The sequence below is a fragment of the Molothrus ater genome, chromosome 21 (assembly GCF_012460135.2).
Source record: "Molothrus ater isolate BHLD 08-10-18 breed brown headed cowbird chromosome 21, BPBGC_Mater_1.1, whole genome shotgun sequence".
Taxonomy (NCBI): domain Eukaryota; kingdom Metazoa; phylum Chordata; class Aves; order Passeriformes; family Icteridae; genus Molothrus; species Molothrus ater.
In genome coordinates, this window is record NC_050498.2 from 3917523 (window position 1) to 3941954 (window position 24432).

General features: G+C 42.6%; 1 protein-coding gene across 1 annotated transcript; it reads right to left on the reverse strand.

The window, feature by feature from the left end:
* Positions 1-2233: 2233 nt before the first annotated feature.
* Positions 2234-23670, reverse strand: LOC118694163 (protein spinster homolog 3-like). Its single transcript, XM_036395137.2, has 10 exons — positions 23545-23670; positions 22929-23065; positions 22284-22435; positions 21344-21410; positions 20420-20610; positions 18385-18537; positions 14519-14708; positions 11909-11974; positions 5759-5857; positions 2234-3215 (listed from the first exon to the last, which is right to left on the reverse strand). The coding sequence occupies exons 1-10, from the start codon at positions 23627-23629 to the stop codon at positions 3048-3050; spliced, it is 1308 nt and encodes a 435-aa protein (XP_036251030.1). The 5' UTR covers positions 23630-23670; the 3' UTR covers positions 2234-3047.
* Between the last annotated feature and the right edge of the window lie 762 nt (positions 23671-24432).

A 24432-nucleotide genomic window follows, 5' to 3' on the forward strand; every position in this document is an offset into this window, starting at 1 on the left:
TCTGAAGGCAATTTTTATGCAAAGCAGAGCTCTAAAACTTGTTTAAAAAATATCCACACAAACAGCAATAAAGGTCACCCATCCCTGCTTTGGGAATGAGGGAAGATGAGGAAAAGATCACAAGGATTACCTGAATGGACTTATAAAATCCCACCTTTTGGAGCTGTTTCAAAATGCCTCTTACTCGCTATCTTGACTGGAAAGAGCAAAGAACAAATATTAAGGGTAGGAGGAGAATATACAAACAATTACAAAAAAAGATACATTTTAACAACTTGTTTGATTATCCTCACTTGCAGCAAGGGACAGATTCCCTGCAGCAGGAATGCTGCAAAACAAACAATCTCAACAACCAGCAGCAGCTCTTTCCAGTGTAGACAGAGCAGCTGATTTAGTAACTTTATTTAAAGCACTTAATTTTTCTCTTACTTGTACTTAATTAGAACAATAGAAAACAACTGGTATTTCAGTTGAGGCCTGAAAATCTCAGTTCCCCCACTGGCCATGTGCCAGGACTCTGTGACTTTCCCTAACACAGGTTGTTGGTGCCATGAAAAGACTGTAATGTCTGAAACAGCTCCAGTGCAGCACAGCCCCCTCCAGCACTAAGGGAGTCCCTCCATGCAGAATTTGGTGACACCCACTAAGAAGCAAAATCAAGATACGCAGAAAATGTTAAGAGATTCTCCTCCTCATACAAATCCCAGTGAGGAAGTTCCATCTTTAAGAGACAGGACCAAGCAGCTGATGGAAGAAGCTTCCCTGCCATGGAGGCAGAGCTCCCTGGGCTGTTCCATGCAGGGGCTGCATCTCTCCATGGCCTCTGCCAGCAGCTCTCAGTGACACAGCACAGGGCAGCTCCAGGGAGGCCCAGGCACAGCTCAGATTATCCAGTTGTTAGTCCTGCTAAAGGCAGAAAAAAATAACAAAAATACACATTCTTTGCCCATAAATTGAAATGAAAGGGAGAGGCATTTGAAAAGATGGGATGACTAGTCAGTGTGATCCTGCTCATTTCTAGGCACTGACTTTCACAGAGGAGATGGAGTAGGAGGAGGGAGGAGTTTGCCATGGACTACTTGTACCATCAACAGAACAGCATTTGGCATCTCTTGCTCATATGTCAAATACGTGCCTGCACCGTGGGCCAGATGCAGCTCCTGATGAATTTTTTTAAGAGGAATTTAATGCTGACATAACAAAAGTGATAAATTGCTCAACTGTTTGCAGGGCAAATCCTGAATGTACCAATAGAGAAGCACATGGAGCTGCTGATATCCTGCCATGGCTGAAGCACTTAGGACCTTTGCAAACATTCATATCCAAGGGCAAAAATCCCTCCTTGGATATGGGGTCCCTGGCAGCACAGGGGTTTCCAAAAGGTCAGTGCTATAATGGCCATGGCTAGTTTTTACAATCAGAAAGAGTTGCTCAATCTTTCAGAATACAAACTTTTATTTTAAAGACAATTATTACACTCTCACTGAGTACCACTAAGTTTGTCTATTATTTCCCATAATGGTCACATTTCACTACCTAAGTCAGATTTCAGAACAGATTTTTTAAATATTAGGTAGACAGAAGAACAAAAACCTGCAGTAGCTGAATTATGCTATTTACAGTGACATTAGACATCCACAGTCATTACAGGAATATTGTGCCTTATGATCCTTATGATTTACTGGGAGAATCATGCAAAATTTACAACACTTTACAATTCACTTGCCAATATCTTGCTTAGGCTTTAAGGTGCTACTGGGAGCTAAGGCAGGACAAACAATGGAAGTTGGCCACAGTGGTCATGTCCTGTTTGGTGCCTGGCATGATATTGTGACAACAGATAGCACATCCAAAATCCCCTTCACTTTGGAGATAAGAGTTCAAATGGACAGTGATAGTTAAGTGGTTTTACAGGTCCTACTGCTCACTCATGAGAGGAGGTACTTACCCAAGGCCTGAGGATACAGTGAGGAGCCTCCAAGTTTTTGGAAGAGGCACACCATTAAGAGCTTACATATAAAACTATCACAACCCTCCAGTCTTGAGTCTGACATGACTTTGATCATTTTTGCTTGACTTTGATTGTGTCTGCTTCACTTGGTCATTTTAGACAACTTAAACTCTTTTTACTGCCTACATTTTCTGAATTCTACAGGCAAATCTCATCCTGCTGAGAACTCACAGGCCTCCCTAATCTCCAGGAGACGTTGTGCCTCCAGAGCTCCTGCCTTGTTGAGGTCAGCAGCCATGCTGGTGACAGCTCTGTAAAACACCCTCTGGAGCTCCCCAGCCCACAGAGGACAAGGGCCTGGTTATGGATGGGGGAGGAGAGTTGCCATATGCCAATGCATGAGCAATTTTTGACTCGCAGTCAAAAGCATCCAAAAATTCTGTGTGCAGGATTTTGTGCCATATGGAGGAATTGTGATTTGGCCTTTTCCCCAGCTGTATCTCATTAAGCAAAAAAGGGAAGAAAAAAGGGAGGACATTCTTTTCTTCTGTGCAAATCTCTTCCCAGAGTTCATCTTCCTTTGAGGGACAGTTCATTGCTGGCGCCTGGAAAACCAAGTCTGAGCAGAAGGGGGCTGTAAGAATCCAGGTGCTTGAGGACAGGGCTCTGTCCAACTCAAAAGTTTTTTTTGTAAATCTTCTATCCTTTGAACATGACTTCTTTTGGAAAGAGGGAGAAGTGCTACAGAGAGACAGGACTGGTTCTACAGGGCTGAGAAAGATCAGAGTAGAAAAAGAACCTCATGTTCCATGAAGTCTGCAGGGGTGCACTACAGTAAAGGGTGTTGTTTCCATGTACTGCAGCTTTTTGCACTAACAGCATTTTGCTTGTGAGCTCTGTGGTCTGTTTGTGTGAAAGGTTTGTTTAATCTGAGGCTTCACTGAAATTTTGTCCTTATCTTTTTTATAGACACGGATGTGGCATTACCATAAGGCAGACATTAACATGGTTTAATGTTACAGAGACAATCCCATGGCAGGTGTCACACAGGTGACACCACATCCAGGTTTCAAAGTTACAAAGACACACAGACACCTCAGATCCTCTGTGCTTCTTTCCGATCTTCCTCGATGTAGAAAGATGTCAGGAGGAAAAATCCTCCTCCAAAGACCCCCACAAAGGCACAGGTGACAAAGCTGTACTGCATGCTCCTGAAACTCCACTGCAGCGAGGGCACGTTCCTGGCCTGGATGGCATTGGAGATCTGGGGAGGGAACAAGGCTGCATTAATCTGGAACAGCACCTCCACCCTCTCCTGCTTTAAACAGACTCTTTACAGTGTGGGCCTTGAGAAGAATAAAAGAGGCAGACAGGGATGAGAGTCTGCTCCCAAAGTTTGTCACTGCACTGCTCTCCAGCTTATCCTTATCCATCCTTATTCTGTGATTCTGTGATTCCAAAGGGTTAATTTGTTGTTTTGCACTTTCAGTGCCTCCAGTCACAAGAGCAGGAAATATGTTTTACCATTTCCTAGCCCACCTCCAGACTGCCAGCACAGGCTGGGCATGGGGCAGTGACCTTTGGCATTTCTTGATCCTGTTCAGTAACTTCTGCCTCCCTTATTGGCATCCAGGGTATAGAAACAGGGGGTCAAGCAGCAATATAGGCACAAACAACAACACTCATTAGACAGGGAAAAGATGGAAATTAACCTTAGACAAGAGTGGGGTCTGCTTTTGAGTCAAAAGGCATTTGAGGAGTTATGGAGTGACATTGTGAGTAAGTGGGAGGAAGAAAATACCAGGCAGGTGCTTTTTGCACTGGTGGGACAATGAAGTTGTAAAGGCTATAAATGATACACATTAATTTTATTTTTGTAGACAGAAGGAAAATCTGATTTCCAGAAACTCAGTAAGATTCAACACTTAACCCAGGAACCTGAAATCTCTTCTCAGCATAAACAAAAAGATAAATGGTGAAAGCAGTCATTTTTATTCCCACAGCTGTTCTTGAAGGTTAGAATATACTGTGTGACTTGAAATGCATAAATACAAGACTCTTCAACCTTTACTGGGTTTCTATGATTATTTATGACAGTTTAGGAAGATAAGAGGAAGATCAACTCTAAATGGGTACCTAGAGATTACTGCAAGCATAATGGCCATGATACAAACCTAATACATTTAATTTTAAAATGCTTAGAGAAAAAAATCTCTGGGGCACAGAGGGAAGAAAAACAGGCTTTGAAAAAGAAAATTCCCTGATTCTTCAGCCAGATTTTAAGCTAAAAGTTTGGCTGAAGCAGGTTAGGAAACATGGACATGAAAGTAGAAGATTTAGTGTTTAAAGATCAGCAGTCATGGGAAATGTTGGTGTATGGGCTAACAACATTCCAGAGGACAATGTGGGTGCTCAATACACAGGAACCCACTTGGACACAGAACAGTTTTATTCCTGGGTTTAATGCCTCTGTTCTGAGATTAATCTCATCTGGTTAGGCTTTTTTTAGGTTTTAGGGGTTTTTTAGGGTCTTTACTCTTTCAAGAGCTGCTCTTTAAGGTGACTTCTGCAGGATGCAGCACAAAGCCTCAGTTCTGCCCCAAAGAGGGGAAAGGACAGAGGGCAAGAGGCACAAACAGTTTAATCTTTCAGGTAGAAAAATCAATAGATTGGTCAAAGGGAGAATGAACAAGACACGTTTCAGCTTTTGGGGTACCCCCATTTTTGCATGCCATCTCAGCCATTTTCCACAGAGATGTTGGTTGTTGTGGTCCCACACGTGTACAGTCAGATATGTGTGAGAGCAGGAGTTCCCTAACACCAAGGAGCAAAGTGGGTTCTTCATTTGCCAAAAAAAGAAAGTCAGCAGGGGTAATCCCTCAGGGAGAGAGGCTCTCTTCTTTGCCAGACAGATGATACAGTTGAGCCTCTGGTTTCACCCAGCTGAGGACAAGGGGAACCTCCTGTGTGGCTGGGCCAGCAGCAGCTGTGCAGGCACAGCTCACTTGGGCATTGCTGGCCCTGTCTCACCCTGACACTGTTAACAAGGGGTGAACTCTTTAAATAAACTTTCATAAAAACTAAACTTTAAATCACTGACAAAGACTCAATCTCCCATGTCAAGTAAAGCAGAAAACTCAAAATGGGTGCTTTGTTAGCTACTGTGTCTTAAAATAAATGGAGGAAGGAAATGAGACTGTCAGAGTCCACTGGAACTAAAATTAATGAACTGCACAGAGAAAGCAGAATGAGGCTGATTTGCACAGAAGCACCTAAGATCAAGTAAATGTAGGAAGGGCACAGAAATCAGGTCTCAAGGAATGTGGGAATTCAGGGTTAAGGTGATTTGAGACCAGAGCTTCAAAGGCCAAGTAGTATCTAAAGACAACCACTGCACCCCTTTTGTTCTGATTTTCAAGACTTATTGCAAGATTTCAAACTTCAAGTTTTGAACTAAGTCTTGGGTTTTAACACACTGAATTAATTTTCATGAAACTCACAAACTTAGCAGAAAGGGCTTAAATCCTATGACACTGTCTCTGCAAAAATGTATGCCTCTAAAAATATATGAGTCTGTAAATTTCTACACACTGGATAGAACTATTCACACCAACAAGCAGTGTCACAAGACCAAGTGCTTCATGCAGGTAAAAACATTTAGAAAAATGTCTCTGGTCCTAGACTCAGGGCCAGCAATTTGAGTAATTTCTGGTTATGGACCAAGTAGTGCCTATGATTCTGTGAGTGTCTATCAATTTCTAGAAGTTTTACCCTAAGGAAAATTCAGTAAGGAGAGAATTCACTTACAGCTCCAATGAGGTATGGGCTGCCTGCATCTCCCAGCAAATGGCTCACCAAAATCTGCAGGGCAATGGCCGTGGATTGTCGCCTCGGTGCCACCACGTACTGAAACACAGCACAGCCCACAGAGAGGGAACATCAACACAGGGAACTTCAGCAGTGCCCAGTGCTCCAGAACATCCCAGAGACATGGACAGAGCAACACTGATGTATTTTATATTCAAACACTGTTTAGAACTTTGTAAGACAAATTTCATATTTGAACACTGTTTACAATGTTGGGGACGGAAAAGTTATTCTGAGCAAAAGGGTACACTGCATGTTTTGCTGAGGAAAAAAAACATTCAAGAAAGGAAGACACAGGAGAAAATAACAATAAAGTAACTAAACTGTGACTCACATGTGTCCATACACAGCTCAGAGCAGCTTGTACAGATCCATTTGGCCAGGCAACCAACAGAAGCCTCCAGGCAGTATCCCTTGCAGTCACAATGATTTGCTAATAAGGATTCAGCACTGACAGTTTCTCAGAAAAATATCTTTTGACCTGGTCTAGACTGCTGAGGGAAAGTGGGGTGCCTGGTACCTGGAGGAGCTGTAAAACATGGCAGCTGAGGCCTTGCAGACCCCTTGAAGACTGAAGGTGGGGACCCAACCTGGCAGACCAGAAAGTGGCTGCTGATGTTTTGGTGGTATTGCCTGTAGCTGAGAAGCACCTGAGACACAAGGTACTGTAGTAACAACACCTCACACTGATTTGTTTTTCAGTGCACACAGTTTAAATAACAAGCTGGAGAAGATGTGGTGCACATCCAGAACATGGCAAAGCATCATGTAGATTAGAACAATTTTGTCAAGTGAAATATAGTAATTTCAGGGCAATAAGAGCTCAATGCCTGTGCTACTGAAGATCAACTCTGCCTGAAGAAGCCTTTCAATAATATATTTATGCAGAATGTTTCAGAAGCAATTTCAAACCTTCATACTTCTGTTTTCCAACCAGACTTGATTATATCAGAAACAAAATGCTTAATGTTTTCTCAGTCCTCTATTCCACAGTTTGGGAGGTCTTCTTGAAACTCACCTAAATGTCACTAAGTATGTCTCACACACTAATTAATAGTATGATTGGTGTTTTACCAAGGGACACACTCAAGGTGTATGATCTATACTGTGGCTGTATCACTGCCTTCAAGGAAACATTAACATGCATGACAAATTTGGTTTAAAACTAAAAAAAGACCCTGCTCTCACATTTAATTTAGAGTTCTGGTCCTGCTTACTACATCCTGCAACCAGTTTCAGTAGAGAACCAGAGAACACTGGCAGTGCCCCTCTTGGCACTTGGCCTCAACCCTGGATACACAAATCACTCTTAAACCAGCATTTCTGCACCCAGCAAGAGAGCTCTGAGCAGCTGGATTAGAACAGGCAACCTCCTTCCTTTGCACATGTGCAGCTAATGCATAACCTGCTCCATTCCTATTCCTCCAAAGCAGGTATTTCTAAGCATGGATAGAAGATTTCTTTCTCATTAGGAATATTTCCCTAGAGTGCTTCAATAATAGTAAATATTAGACCAGGGATGCTTTGGAGATCTCTCCAGAGTTACAGAAAACCACTGTGATGTCATGTTGCCAAAACACTGCATCCAGTGTAGGAGCAGAGTTATGTGAGATTGGCTGTTCTGAAATCCTGGTCACCCGTGGTATGGAGGAACAATCCAACAGCTCCTTCTCTCTGAGGCCAAAGCACACCATGGCCTAGACTGAGGCTGTGCAGTCTACCCACTTTTTTTTCTCTCAGAACCTACCTGGATGGTGAGCATGCACACTGTGTGAACAGGCTCTCTTGTGCAGAGACAAAAAAACGACAAGAGGAAACTCTGAGCTTGGGGAGCAGACCTGGCTGTGACAGACTGTACTAAACTGGAGGCTGTCAGCTCTTGGCTCTCTGAGGTTTTCATGTCATCTGTCCTAGACTCAAATTTCTTTTATGGATAATGACAGGCTGTGTTTGAGAAATGCAAATCAAATATTGTTATGCACTTGATATATCATTGCAAGCATGAGAAATGCTAAATGTACTTTGGCTCTCCCAGTGCCTTGCACCACTTCCTTACTACCTTTACCTAATATCCCATATCTGCAACTACAAGAGATGGAACAAGACTGTAACAAGAAAAATACAAGAGAAGGATGGGGTGTTTCCTAAAGTTTCAAGGCTCATACAAACTCTGCCTGTGCTACCACTCAGGTTCTTCTGCACAACAGAAACTATACTCAAGAGCTCAAGGCACTGTGGGATTCACCAGGAAAAGAATCAATAAAACAGTCCCACAGGGACTCTGAAGAAGCCATGGTGTCCTGCTTGGCCACAGTGACTGCCAGGACCCCACACCTTGGCAGGAGTGGAGGTGACATCCTGCACCCTCCTCCTCTGAGGAGGAGATCCAGCCCAGGTGCCTGGACAGAAGCAGGTGCCCCAAACAGGTGCAGTTTGCAGATCCCTTGTGCTGCCTCTGGAGGTTTCAGAGACTCCCCTGCAGACTCTGCCTCAGAGCTGTCAGCTAAAAAAGCAGATGGAACACTTGGTGGTTCCAACAGGCTGGTGAACAATTCTGTGTCTCCCAGGGCACTTCCAAAGACAGGGACACCTTGGTAGCCTTCCCAAACCCCTCCAGTTCCAACATCTCCTACACTATTAGCTGCCAAAACCCTGCAAGACAGAGTTCCATAACCTCCCAGATGGCAAACATGTTTCACAAGGAACACTCCAAGAACAGCCTCCCAATAAACCAGCAAGGCAGCTACAGCACTTCTCCACTTGCACATGAGGACTGTAGTGGTTCAGCAGATATCTTTGTGTACACTGAATAGAAGGCACAAAGGTGGCTACATGCAATGCCTCTTGATGCAGCAGCTACAAAGGGAGGAAGTCCTTATCATTCAGTCAGCATCTTCCTTGTCTTCAGCTCCACAGGTCACAGCAGAAATGAATTCCTGGCTACATTGTGTGGTTATAGTGCCATGGGAAGAAAGAAAACTCATTTTCATGGCAAACTAAGAACATGCATTAGCAAATCCAGCTACATTATCAGAGATCCTACCAGTTCATATAGGAAACAAGGCAGAAAGAGAAATTACTGCTGTTATCTGTGGCACCCTTCAGTCAATATAACAGCAGTAATACACTGAACTCCTGGGGTTTCAGCAGGATGAAACACAACTCCCAAGTAAGATTGTCACTGAATGAGCAGACATCTACAAATTCAGCTCAATTCCATCATTTTCTGATAAAACAATTAGTAGCATTTAGAATTCAAGAGATCCAACCCAAAGCACATTTGTGGTAATAAACTTGATGTCTGTTCCCAGGGTAACACAGCAGCCCAGAGCTCTGCCAAACTTTTCACCTCCCTACTTGTTCCCAGTTGATACAATATTGCTGGTAAGTAATCCTACAATATTCTAAAATAAATGGAAGTTAGGGATGTTGGTCACTTGGGAGACAACTTCCTTCTCTTCTAGATTTACATGGATCCAGGATATGGCAATGATGCTCCCCACGGGTTTCCTGCAGGCTGCAATGTGATGCAGCATTCCCTCAGAAAGCTGAGATTGGAGTGATGGAACTGAACAAAAGCTCTGTTTGGATTCAGGAAGGAATTGAAAGAAAGAGCTGATAGCAACTACCTGCCTTGCTCTCCTCACCATATCACCATTTCCTAACTCAGTGATGTCACCTTCCTCTTTAACAGTGACAGAGGACAGAATTAAAATACAGATGTAGGAGTTCAAAGAAAAGTAAATTGAGAAACTTAAAAAAGTTGGTGCCTCAACTCATGTAAAAAGAATGTCAATGGTATTTATACTTGTTTCTGGTGCAAAAAAAAAAAACCCCAATTATTCCAAAATAAACTGAAATAGAAGATAGATAAGTAAAACCATCAGTCTGGACCAGTGATAGTTTTTCTGCACCTGTTCACTGCTGCAACTATCTCATAGGATAATTCTGTCTGACCATTCTGTGAGAGTTAAATAAGAATCAAAACCCTCCTGGCTGCTGGCTGAGATTTTAAGCAAGCAGCCAATTGACTAATGCTGACTGCATTATTTACTATTTTATTAAAATTCCAGAATGCAGAAAACTGACATGTAGAGAGCAGCACCGTGAAAGAGAACATAATGCACAGTCAGTGTCAGCAGGGCTTTGCTGAAGACCCATGAAATGTAAGTAGCTCCATTCCTTCATCTCAATCAGGATGTAAAGAGAGGTTCCTCAGCTATGAAATACAAAGGTGAACAGACTCACACCAAGGCAAGGTCAGCAGTGGAAGGAGAGCTCTGCAGTGCTTCACAGCTGGTCCCTTTGGTCACTAGAGAGTGCTCAGCACTTGGCAATGTACTTTCTGATCCTTTTACACTGTAATAGGGATACTTTCATCTCTGCTCAGCTTGTCCACTACCTGGGTTCAGTTAGCCAGTAGAGATACCAAGAAATTTGTATAGCTGAGCAATTCAGACCACAGTGCCAGCAGTTTCCAGCTCCTGTGATAGCAAGGGCCAATGACCTGTGCTCCACTGGAGCCACAGGCTGCAAGGTTTTTTCCTGTCCTTCTTGTGAACTGCTATTGTGCATCACTGCATGTTGTGCTACACATGAATGCACTCACTGTGGCTCTTAAATGAAAGATTTATTATGACCATGAAGTTTGCAGCAGCAAATAGATTTCAGCTCCCTTAGAATGAAACACTATTACATAAAATGGGAAACACTCACTGACTTTTGCTTGGGAATAAACAGTCAAAGATCTCTGTTCTGCTGTCCCTTAACTTTGTGCCTTCTCTCACTTGTCCTGATGGCTTTACACAATTTTCCCACCTTCAGTGCCACCTGCAGCAGCATTGTGCCTGTATCACACTTGTCTGAACAGTCTCTGTCTCACAGGGAGCTTCCTGCTTGAAATATTTGGGTTACCATCACATCCACAGTTTCTCAGCACAGGGATCCCAAAGTAGAGTTTGGGTCCCTTGGGTGATCCACTCCTCATAGAAAAGGGTGGTGTCAATTTAAATATTTTGTCTTATGCCCACAGGTAGCAACAAAAAACCTGTCAATCATATAAATAACTTACTTTGGTATTTAAATCAGCTTCCTGCAGTCTATCAGATATGAGCATTTCTTTGCTTGTTGCACTGATAAACCATATTCAACTTGTTCATATTATGGATTATTAAAAAAAAAGTCATATAAACTACTTGATAAGACTGTCATGCTCTGTGTAGTTCAGCAATCACAGTATCTGCCCCAGGCTTTACACAGACATCTATTACTGACTGTGGAGCTACAACCTAAATGAAAGGTTGCCAAATTTTTATTTATAGTAAAAACTGTAGTAAAATTACTAACTCTAAAAACCTTTGAAATGATAAAAGGAAGCTGCTCATCACAGTCTAGACAAACTGTGCTACAAGATGTGTGCTTTTCACATCACTCCTTTCTAAAGAAATTACTGCTGACAGAATCCAAATGAAACCATGCACTGCTATTCCTTGGCTTGTGGTGTCAGCCCTGGAATTCCCAAGAGCCCCTTAAGCATCACTGCTGGCCTGATGCTCTGGCAGTGTAGCACTCTTCTGAATTGGACTTGCAAGAGCTGGAATTCATCTGCACTGTATTCTGAACTAAGAGAACTTGCTAATAGTTCATGGACTATCAACTTTGCCTCATTTGGATCATCCTTTCAAACCTCTGGAAACCAATATAAAACCTGATTATAGGCACAAAATGACCTTGTTTCTGGTGCAGACCATTGTCTAGCAGATATCTGACAACACAGGGCTGTACAGAGGCCCAAAATACTATGGGTACAGACAGCACTAGAGAGTACCATGTGCATGAGTTCAATCCAAATCAGGACATCTTCCTGGGATTATAATAACCTGGACTACTGCACCACCACACCCTTACTGCCTCTGGCATCCTTGCCCAGCAGTACATTGTGGCAGTGGTTCCAAGCAGGATACCAGGAAGGGGATTCCCTGTAGGAGTTTTTTCAGCTGTCCCCAGAAAGCCACCGAGATGATGCAGGCTTAGGAACAATATTACATTGTCAAAACCTTGAAATAAGGAAATAGTTTAATGAGCACTTACCAGCAGTATGTCTGTCACAACAGCCCAGTTTACAGACAAAAACAGTTCTCCAAATGCAATAAAAATCTGCAAAACAGAAAAAAAGCAGTGACTATACTATACTATACTGTACTATACTATGCTATACTCTGCCTTGCCCTTCTATATTGTGAAGGTGAGGCAGGCTCACTCACTGTGCTTATCTATGCAAGAGTTGTCCTACATACCCATTACTTCTAAATTAAACACCTCTATCTATGCTTACAAACACTAACTTAATCTTAAAGGTGGGGAAAAGAATCAAAGAAGGTGTTTGAGTCACAAATCCTCAGCAGAAGAGCCAAAATAGGAAACATATCACCCTCCCAAATAAACTGCTATGAACTACTGAACCCAAGAAGAGAAAAGCAAGATCCATGGAAGAGAAACAGTCAGCACAGGTTTACAAAGTGCACAGGGATGCAAATGAAGCCAAGTGAACACCTCTGGGCCAGTACAAGTACTCCTAAGGGCTCCTTCAGAGAGAGAACTTCCAAAATGGGATGGACTCCAAGGAACAGGCAGGCTCAAAACCTGGGTGTCCTGTGGGAAATCCCTAATCCATCACAGATGGAGACCCAGCCATAAGGAAAAGGGGTAGGGCACTGAACAGTTCTTATAGCTGAGGCCTCAGAAAATATTAACCCTTTCAGCCAGCCCTGGACACAGATTGGAGCAGCCTGCCCAGACTAAGAGAGACTTAAAGGAGGAAAAGGATTAAAGTTACACCATTGAGGTGGAGCAGTGCTAGAAAGCAGAGTCTCTTCAGAAACAGGCCATAAAGTCACATGGCACCTGGCACAATATTCTTATCTACTAATCAGACTGATGGCACATTGTTACAACAAGCACTGGGTTTGGTAAGATCTTGGTCACAATGTTGTCCCTGGTTTATAAAAACACAGCCTAGAAAAGGCACAGTGACAAACTCCAATGTTTCTGGAGTGGTGGCTTACATCCTCCTAAGGAGAACTAGACCTAGAATACCCAGGATACCTATAGGTATCCTGTAGGTAATAGATATAGATAATAGACTAGGATATCCATACATCCTGTGGTTCTTGTCTGTTCTGTTCATTTGTTTTCTTCTCCAAGCCAGTTTGGGGAAAACAGTTCCTTGAAGTACTGATATACTTAGTAGAGACCATTATCCAGACAGCTTTTCCTTCACAATGCTTTAGATATAGATATTATAATTAATATATTATTATTAGACATAAGGAAGAAATTCTTCCCTCTGAGGGTGGTGAGGCCCTGGCACAGGGTGCCCAGAGCAGCTGTGGCTGCCCCATCCCTGCAAGTGTTCAAGGCCAGGTTAGACAGGGCTTGGAGCAGCCTGGGCTAGGGGAAGGTGCCCATGGCAGGGGCGTGGAACTGGATGAGCTTTAAAGTCCCTTCCAACCCCAAACCCTGATTCTATGATTCTAATAAAAGGTATGTTTTGGTAGTTCCAACCAAATATATTGATTCACTCATCTATCACAGACTGGCAAATTAAACTGTTGTTCTCTACCTTTAATGACAAAAAATCCCCTGAGGAACACACTATGAGTGGAGCTTGTGGGATTCTGAGAAGCAGAAAAAGACAATGGCTAATTCTTCTGGGCACTCAGATCCCCACTACTGGATCCAAAATAATCTTCACATTTCACATTCTGCTTTGTGTACACACACTCAGACAGGCCAATCCACTTGTGTTTTCTCTTGGTGTAAAGGTGTTTTTCCACAGGAATACACATTCCTGATGAGTCAGAAGGAAAACCTCTTTGAACAAGCATTATTCTTAGAAGCAAAAAACATGCAAAAGTGCCCTTTTGCAGAGAACTGTTGATTACTGTAATTTACTTTACTTTACATGTTAATCATGGTGATTTTGGCTGTGGAGTCACAGAAAAAATGCACAGGAGTCTTTCCCCAGCTGTTACCAGATTACAGTTGAAATAGGGTTTACATTCAGTTCCCTCTTACAGGGATTTTTTTGTCATTCCTAGTAAGTTTCTGTTTTCCCTTTAACTGAGAATGGAATTTAAGTGATTTATACTTCAGTTTGTATTGCCAAAAGCTTGGCTTTGAAGACAGGCTGGTGATCTGGGCCTTTGAAGGTGAGGGCTAAATTATTCTTAGCAAGAACAGTGTGTATTGTACAGTCCCAACCACACCAACCTTTAAGTATTCAGAGAGCAAAAAATAAATAAGAATACTAAACTAGGCACAAAGCATTAAAAATTAACATAAGATTGAGACTTGCTTTAACTACATTTTTGCATAAGGGACATGTTTCAACACAGCTAAATGCATAGTTACTATTCTCTTCTTCAGTGTGGGCACTCTGCAGGACCCCAGGCCCAGTTTTTGTGCTCTGTCTGCCCTTTATACCACACCAAGGACTGCCCAGTGGGGCTCCCACAGGACAGACCTCAGCGATGGGAGCATCAGAGCCCACAGCTTACCTGGATACCTTGCCACAAGCCACTGAAACCTCATGATGGTCTAGAAGACTGCAGAAAAATCTGCAAAACCACCCCTCGTCTCCTCCTCCCCCTTCCCCTTCTCCCTAGGATGCCAAAAGACATTTTGCTAATTGTCACTTACAAAAGTGGAAAGGATGTTTGTCTGGGCCACCATCAGAGCTATGTAGAGGCACAGGGCAGACATGAACATGCTTGTGGCACAGATCAGAGGATCAGCTTTGTTGTTTATCTTCCTTAAACGTCTTGCAGCTTCTGCCCCAGCAATAATACCCAAGATTCCTGTCCCAATGGTGATGCCTCCAAATATTAGGCTGGTGACAAAGCAAAGGATTCAGCTGAGCATAGTAAAACTGTACTGTGGAAAAACAAATGGTGTTAGCTTGTACCTGTAGTTTCAGAGGAATCTTTAATAGGGAAGTTGAATTTTATTCCACTTGATGTGACCCTCCCACTCCTTCTAAATGGATGCAATCCCAAGCCCCAGCTGAAGCTATGGCTTTGCAATGGTGGCTGTATCCCCTGGAGAAGACATTTTCCCATTTACAGAGCAGGTGTTATGCACCCAGGCTCAGGGAGGGCTCTGCTCAGCACAATCTGGCTTGGACATGCTGTGATTTAGAGGAGACAGAGTCATTGTGGTTACCCTGTGAATCAATCTAGCCAGCCATGCCTGAAACACAGATGGAGCAACCCTGTATCACAATCTGCTGCCTTGGAAGAGATCCTGGCACGTGGAATGATCCACATCTAAATTACAGCCCTCTGCTTAGCACAGCTGAGATGAGTCACTTCTCTGACTATGGGAAACACCTACCACTTCCCAGAAGAGTTCAAAGAATTCTGAAAAGGTAACTACTGCCAGGTCCACATAGCATTTTCTGAACACAGGGTTTCCAATACTATTCAGCTTTGTGTGTCTGCAAATGCAAATTTGTTCTTCAGCAACCACAAGTTCATGTTTTAAAAGAACATGTCTGAATAGTTGAGAAGATTCAGCTTCCAAAGGGACTTGCATGTGTGCTTTTGTCTCTGTCCCAGTGAGACCTCCCCCAATGACAAAGCAAATCTCTTGCACAAGATCAGTGGTGCCACAGCACCATAATTCTCTGAAGGCAAGCAGGGGCAGGATCAATGTATTCTGAGCACAAGCACTTCTGAATATTTTAGAGTGCTACATGGCAAGTTCTGTACATTTTCCTGAACTTTTTCTAACTGAAAAGCAAAGTAACCAGCTGGGACATGATCTGTTCCTTTAAACTACAGAACATCCACTTCTTAATTTCTTTCCAGCTGATTAGGAAGAACTTAATAATGCTACAAGGAAAAAAAAAGGTATTGCTATGCAAGATAACAAACTTTAAGAAAATTTGTACTCTCCCTACAAGTTCTTTAGGATTCTGATCCATCACTGACTATAGCTTGATAGTGACATTATAGATTGTCACTTGGCAGAATAATCTCAGACATTTGTTCAAGAGAGGCAAGTTCCAAGGTGACATTAGTTGATTGAAGCATTCATGGAATTGTGTTTAGAATGTTCATGTATTGTAAACTGTAGTTGAAATAAACCTGCAGCTGGAAAAAAAGAGAGTGGCCAAAACTAAATCCAAGCACAGTTCAGTTGACAGGGAGTAGAAAGTACAGAAGCCTAGTACTGGGGAAAGGCTCCTATGGGATCCTTTAGGGTCTGAGAATGCTCACTTATCTCTCTGATCTGTTTGAAAGTGTTTGCACAAAGACCTGAACAAAAACTTCACACTGCCTATTTATCTACCTTGAAAGGATTGAGACTTGAATCAGTTGTGGTGCCATTTGAGTCTGTGTTTCCAAGGAGTCTGAGTGACACAGTCCTGATCCTTAAACAAAGTCTGAAACTGCTCAACAGTCAGAGGGAAAAACATCTTTAAAAGTATCCCTGGGCAGGTCTGGTAATGTGCAGCTCAGTTCCTCCAGCACCATCAGGTCTGACATAGTTTATATTCTGTTTCTTTACATCCCCTTGGAAGAACAGTCCAAAGCCAGCTTTATGCTGCTTCTGGCATGAGCTTATGCCAAGGTTATTTTTAAAGCATCCTATAAGAAGCAGTACATGAGGTTAAACTATCAAATGCTCTGTTTCACTTCCCTGAAGACCATGTCTGCTCTAACAACACTACTGTGGAATAATAATTCAGAAGTGGATTAGAAAACAAACTAGAGGCCAACACCTTCAAATTAACAAAGGAAGTACTTAAACTGCATCTGTGAACAGATACAGCCAAACATCTTAAACTGTTCAGCTTCCCTCATCTGCCTACCCCGAGCCAGACTCCTGGGCTTCACTCCCTTGCCTGTACTGTTCATTGATAAGTAATGTGCCACTGGTGGCATCCCTGGAAGGATAATTCATTTCCCATGGAAGGATTCTGGGATGACTCTTCAATCCATCTGGTTTTGCTACAACTCAGAAATCACATCTGAGTTGACTCAGTTATTCCATTGCAGAAAAACAGAAAAATCCCATTAGCAGAGGATACATTCAAGGGGTGATTACTGCTTTTCCCTTTAATTGTCATTACCTGGAAAGGCCATGCAATAAGCACTTAGTTCTCTGAAACAAGACTTGGGATACCTCTGGGAGAAAGGGATACTTGTGTGGAGACCACTGCCAGGAGTCAGTCCCAGTGCTCACTGTGACTGAGGGAAGCTGTGAAGACTCAAGAGGAACACTGAATACATATTTGTATTCTGGACAGCACACTGTGAAGAAAAACTTCTCTTCCTTGGTGGGGAAAAGGGATCTACAAAAAGGTGTGTCAAAGTTTGAATGACTACTTCTAAGTGTTTTACTAGTGTAAATTCCCCTTCTTATACAATATTTGATACTATTCATGAATCTTCATTGGTCTGGACATGCTCTGTAAGCAGAGCTCTGCTGGCAGCTATTCACAAGATCCTGGTTTGATGTGATGATCTGATACCTCATCAAAATCAGCAACCTTTCTTCAAGCTGGGAGCCACAGTGAACTCACCAATATGGCATGGATTACAAAAACAGAATAAGAAGAAGATAATAGGCAAGTTACTAAAACACAGGATTCAAATATACTTAAATGGGTATTTAAGTAACTTGGGGTGCACAGTCATTTGTCAACTAAGAACTCCTTGCTAAAGCTGCTCCTTTCTCCCCACAACTGTTGCTATTACTGCTTCTTCCCACTTTACTTAAATAGGGCTGGCAGCATCTTTCCAGTTAACTGAGTATTATAAACAAACAACCAAAGGGGAGTGTCTCAGATACCTGGAGGCAATTTAACATTCACACCCCATTCCTTCCCAAGAAGTGCCTGGTCACAGTCATGTGCAAACCCAGGGCACTGGGAATATTTCCCTGTCTGCTCTGGAGTGCCCTGACCCACAGGGCAGCACTGACTTTGACCCTCATTCATGGAGAAAGTTTCCCAGACTTCAAGATAAACTGGAATCCACAAAGGTGTGAAATAGATTATGGAGAGCAGTGTAGGTGAATCACTTGGAGAGAAATTGAGGTTCTGGGATTTTTAGTGTGTTGTGGATGGAAGCAAGATGGAGGGCACAGGGTGTCATCCTGGGCTTCTTCTTCTTGGGTTTGGGTGGCATTTTGTAATTGGGCAGAAAAGTCTGCATTTCAGCTCTTTGGGATCAGTTATTGGGTTAAAAGGGAAAATAATCCAGGTGTCAGTTCTTAATTGGAGAGTTTAGTCTTAAAAGACCTTGGAACAAGAGACTGTTGGCCATTTTGTGCCTTCTAATGAAAAGCTGCCACACTCACAGTAGTGAGACTGTTTTACTGATAAGAAATAATAAACACCTGAGTCCGAACATGAACTATCATCTCATGTGCCTTCAATCCAGACCCAGAGAAACCCACAACTGGAACCACCACAACATCCTCCCTTCCCCTCTGGAAAGCAGCTGTGACTGAGCCCCCTGCAGTGTTTCCAGGAATGCTCCCAAGGCACAGCTCACCTGTTAGATGAATTGCAGGAGTCCTGGAGGCATGGTGGGACAAGGCCCTGGACAACCTGAGCTCTGTACAGAAACAGTGGCATCCACATTCCCAGGGCTCCAGTGACAAAGGCCATGGCAGTCAGACCCAGTGAGGAACAGACAAAACTACAGCTGAAAGTAAAAAAAAAAAAAAAAAACAAAACCACAAAAAAACCCAACTGAGAGATATTAGAAAGAATGGTGTGTGAGGAAAAAGGGAAAACCTACCTGCAACACCCAGGATTTCAAGCAATAACACAATAACAAAACAATATGTTCAGACATCTTGCAATCAAAATCCACTCCCTTGAATATCTGAACTCTGATCAGGCTTTATTATGAAATTCAACAATAAAGCACTAATTAGAGCAAAGGGTATGACCCACTGATTTAATGCTAAATCCTGGTCTCTTGCAGATTTCATGCCAACTTCTGCCAAAACAATTGCTGTGAATTTTTTGATAGCAGAAGTATAACAATAGAGAGTGAGCAAGAATTTAATGGCTTAGTACCTAAAGGAAAGGGTTCTATGTTCAAGTCTAAATGCCTCAGGTTTTAAGTTGTTTCTGTAACCAGGATAAATGAGAGCAACATCTGGGTCTGGGCTGGGCTGGAGCACTCCTTAACTCTACCTGAGTAAAAACAGACTCAATCTCCACAGCAAGTTTCAGACAAAAGGAGAAACATTTTTGAGAACTGTCCAAACCTTGTCTCCTTCCTGCCCTATTCTAGGAGATAATTAAAATTTTTGCTGGACTCTTTGGCATTAATAGTTCAGGAGAAAACCCCCTTTGAGGTCAATAGGGATGTATGCTGCAAATGATCAGGTGACCACCAAACTAGAGGATTTGTGAAGAAATGAACAGAATTCTCCATTTCCTAAAGGTAAAGTGCTCTTGATTAAAAGTGGAACCACATAGTTCTTCAGAGTATGTCTTTATGCTTTGGAAATCAATTGCCCAAGGAAAAGGAAATGGGAATTGATTGCTAAAGGAAAGTAAAATTAAAATATATTTTTTTTACACTGGAACATCTCTGTAGGAAAGAAACTTTGCAGATAGTCTAGTTGTTGAAATGTCAGAAAGGTTCATTTGGGTTTTTGATCCAGGAAAATTTATTTTTTTTATTCAATTCAGGATGTAGTGCCTACAAACTGTGATCCGACAAAACTGATCTCTAATGTACCCGCTGATCAGGATGTAAAGAGGATGCAGATTTAGCGGGCAGTTAGAAAACGCTGGATCGTCTGGAAGAACGCTCCGAAGACAAACGATGTCCCAGGAAAGCAAATCTTTAAACCAAAAGCGTTGGACTGGAAAGCAGCGGCAGGCGCAGGCGGCTCTGGCGCAGCTGCACAGCGGCACCTGCTGTTCCCAAAGCCGGGCAGCGCCTCGTCCTGCCCTGGCACCGCCTGGCACTGCCCGGCACCGCCCGGGGTCACAGGAGTGAGGGACCTGTCCACTCCGCCCTGCAGGTCAGCTGCATCTTTCATTTTTGTGTGGTTAAAAGGAAGATGGCATCTGCCAGCCACAGCTCAGCCCATCAAAACACATGGATAATTACTTTATAAAGCATATTGGGGTCCCACAAACTCTGACCTCATGCACAGCAGGTTCCCAAATACCACAGAGTGCCTGAAACATGCTAATCCAACTTTTCTCAAGTGCTAAGAATTATAAATAAATTTACACCAGAAAATTATGCACTTTTACTAATCTAGCTTCTGTAGGGAAGGGAAAATTTAGTAGAAAGTAGAGCTTTGGATTCAAATAGGAGCAATCTGCCATCATAACTTCATCCCCTCCTCAAAATGGGAGGATAGAAGAAGCAAAGAAGATTTTTATCTCTTTTGCAGCATTCCTGTAAAAAGTGGAAGATTTTTACTAATGGTGTTTCCATCCTCTTGCATACAGCATGTGGCTCAAAGGAGTAAAGTGGGACTCAATGGACATATTTCTCATAATGGAATGCTGACTCCTCAAAAGAGGAAGCCTTTGTAGCTCAAACCACTTACTTCTTCACAAGTGATCCCACATCTTGACACCAACTAGTCCTAGTAGCTCTGTATACATCTGGCTTCTCATCTGCTCCTCCTATCATGCCAGAGATGCTGAGTGCTCTGTGGGCTGCTGTCTTTCTCTGGATCCTGTGAGGGACCAGTAGAATCAGGAGAAGCAGTGCCAGTCCTCCCATGCAAGGAGTTACCTGTAGACACAAGGGTGGTTAGATCAAAGATACCTGGTTTCTTATAGTGAGAACTCCACAGCAATTCCAATTGCATTAGAACCACTATTAGAAAATTGCAGATACGTTCAGAAATAGATGTGTGCTGGTTTAGGTCATATTTGTAAAGGAAAAGAGTGGCTTTGGTGACTTTGAAGAAAAGATAATAGACCTACCTCCCCATCATACAGATACCTGATCACTCCTCCGATTTAAGAAAAAAAATGTGAAGAAAGAAAACTGTACTGTATTCTAGCCACAAACACAAGAATCACTGATGCAGTCATCAATGTTACCTGAATAGCATCAGTGTTACTCCAATAAATACTCTGCCCCACTCACCTGCCTGTCCTAGCTGATTTTGTATTCAAAGAAGTTGTTCCCAACAGCATTCCAGAAAACTGGTGCTACCAGTATAATGATAATTTTGCCTTCAAATTCCTCTGTTTGAGAAGGTCTTGGTGCAGTAACAACCATCCCAAATGTGCCCTCAGGTAAGAGGAACATCAGCACCTGCCCTGCTCCTGTACAATTTCACCTACACCTATCAGAGCTAGACAGAAATCTGTCCTGCAGGAAAACTTCTCCTAAACACCACCTTCCTGACCTGTCAGAGGGTAGGAAGTCCTCCCACTGCTCACCTTTAACATAATGAACATAAAGAATCCAAACCCCAGTGATGATTTTGATGTTAGAGTGAATGAAAGTGACTCACCCTGAATGCCCAGTGCCAGTCACCTGTGCTTTTTGCCATGCCAGCTGCCAGCATATAACCACAGCCACTGCAAACAACAGAGAGGAATGGTCAGTAAGCACCAGTGAATCTTGGATGGCTGAAATGACATGTCCTGCCAGCTAAGGAGAATGTTCTGTCATAGTTTTCCAAAGGGATAAACAGAAATTACCCCCATGGTCTGTGCTAGTCTGCTTGCCAGCCAGCATTAAAAAGAGAGTTTAAGCTCCTCAGAGCAGACTTGAGATGATGGCAGTAATGTCTCAGATTCCCCTTGGAACACATATTCTGTAGAATGGCACTGCAAACCTGGATCAAAGAGCCCATAAAACATTTTATTACCTACTCCTCCTGTGCTAGCCAAAGGAATTATGCCCTGCAGGAATTTCTTTAGTTTTGATCTGCCTTCTGGGCCCAGCCTTGGCTGCCTGCTCTGATACAGAGTATACCTCTAAACCATTTGAAAAGCTCTTCTCCACCTTTTCTTCAGACACAATGTCAATTTAACTAAAAGAGGAGAGGGAAGTACCAGTTCTTCCTTGGGAGACATTTAATGGAGGATTCTTGAAAAATCTGTCAAATAAACTACTATCTAAAAGCTTTTGCCTTCCAAAACACAGAAATAAGTTACATACTATCATGCACATATTTCTTTTAGAATTGATTCAATATTTTATTCAAAGCCAGAGTTTCCAGAGTCGAGATTCTCCCTAAAAATGTTAGGGGGAAAAAGTGAATTTTTCTCAAGGTAAGTAGAGAAATACACCTAATCAGCTCTATTCAAACTTGCCAAGGAAGTGACAAATCCCTTTGTAAGAGCCAATGAAGAAATACATCAAAATAAATCTGATTAGGGCTCAGAGTGTATTGAATTGCAGGTGTGGTCAGACAGAATTTCAAAAGGCCACTGCAAGAAACCAACCTGCCCACTGGAATGAAGATGTAGAAGATAGATAACACTGTGGTCCTTTTTCCTTCCTCAAACAGGTCTGCAATGATGGTAGGTGCTATAGTGGAGTAACTGGCAGAGCCAATGCCAACCAGTCCTCGTGAAAGAACAAATATCCTGTAATGCTGCAGGGAAAAGACATATTCTAGTCAACAAAAGTTCATGCAAGAAAGAAAAGAGGGGCATTTTAGTGGATGAAATCGACCAGAGGAAATCAGAATTCAACTGCCTTTTGCCTGTGTCTGCATTCCCTCCACTCACATCTCACTGCTTGGCTTTCTCTTTCTGCACAGCAGTGACTTCTCAGGGTGACACCCAGAGGGAATTTCAGGACAGGGTAGATAGAGCATATGTAACCAACAAGCTGCCACACTGTAAGGTCATAAACAAAAATCATTCAGGACAAAAATCAAACCCTATCAATCACAACAATAATGTGTGGGTTCTCTCCTGCCTAGGCTGGACTCCAGAGTCCTAGAGTATATTTAGTCCAAGCTTAAGGCTCGGGAAATGAACGGTCACTGATGCTTTTCCAAATGTGATTAGAGAAGAACTCTATCAGGTCTTGCAAGATGTATGCAGGTTATTTTCATAGCACCCTCTAAAAAAGCAACATACTGACTGAGTGATGAACGAGCTCCCCAGGGTCACTCCAGACCAGAAGAAAATCCCAGCTCCAAGGATGATCTTCCTGTTGTAGCGATCTCCCAGGTATCCAAAGATGGGGGCAGCCAGCATGTAACACAAGGTGAAGACTGAAAATCCAACAATGAACAAAGACAATGTTTATCTAAATATTTTGTCATATGTGCTGCTCAGCCCTCAGATATACTCAGGTTATTTTACGGCAGGCGTTAAAGGCAGGCTGAGTTTCTAGGACTAGGAGGAGGATTGATATTTGGAAAAAGACAAATGCAGACTCAAAATACCTATTCAACAATAAAATGTATGTGAATTGAATTAAACAATGTGAATGTATGTGAATTACTCAACTTTTGCAGTTTTTGGGAAACCCTTCATCTTTTGTGATTCACATACATACTGTGGGATTTTTGAAGAACCCAACTCCAGTGTGACTTTCAGTTTTGCATTATAGTCAGCCTGCCCACAAGTGGAAGTGAGCAATACTACCTACAGGAGGAACTAGAGGAGCTAAGTAACTGGACTGTGTTTAGGAGCAGACCACAGAGGGGCAAGGCAAAGTCAGCTCTCTGAACTGAGGAGATTTTATTACCTGTCTGCAGTAGACCTGTCTTCCCATCACTGAGCCCAAAGTATTTCTGTATATCCAGCAGGATCCCTGCAACAGAGGCACACATTGAATGACAGCAAAGCACCTTACTTAGTCCTGGTAACTGCCAACCCAAAACCAGGGCTTGCAAGAACTGCAGCACATTTAGATTTTAGTTTAGATGTAAGCCATTACTGCCCCACAAGCACGAGATGCACAGAGAATTAAAACGTCTTATCACTATAGATAAAATTAATGATCTTCCACAATAAGGGTCTTAGGAGAGTTAGTTTACCCACTGTTTCAACCACTCCTGTTCTGCTTCTTTTGCACCATTAGCACCTAAGAACATGAAAAATTTAGAGTTCAAAGTTTAATGGACACAATGCACAATGCACAGAAATACTACATTAGAGGAATTCAGGTTTGGTCTCATAGAGTATTTAGAACAAATCACAGCTAACAAGACTGGAACAGAACCACAACTTCATCTCAAACTAACATTTACACTGAGCACCATTAAAATGTCATCCTCTCCACATAACTAAAATATAACCCTGCCAGATCCTGGCAAATTACAAAGCATTGATTTGAGCAGTTTGGTGGACAGAAAAGAGGGGAAAGGTCTGCATGGTCACTAGTTTCAACAAACTGAAATCAGCAGACAGCTAAGGGGAAGAGCTTGTTTTCTGTGATGCAAACCCTGTCAAAGCCTGAGAGCAGAACTATCCGGAAACCACAACTTGGTAACTGCTGCCAGTTTACTTCTGAGCAGATACTCACACCTCCCCTTCCTCCCCTTCCTGTGAGCTGAATCTGACAACATGGTCACACACTTGGACAGCCAAACTCAAATGCACTGTTGCAAGAATTCTGCAGTGGCACTGAATT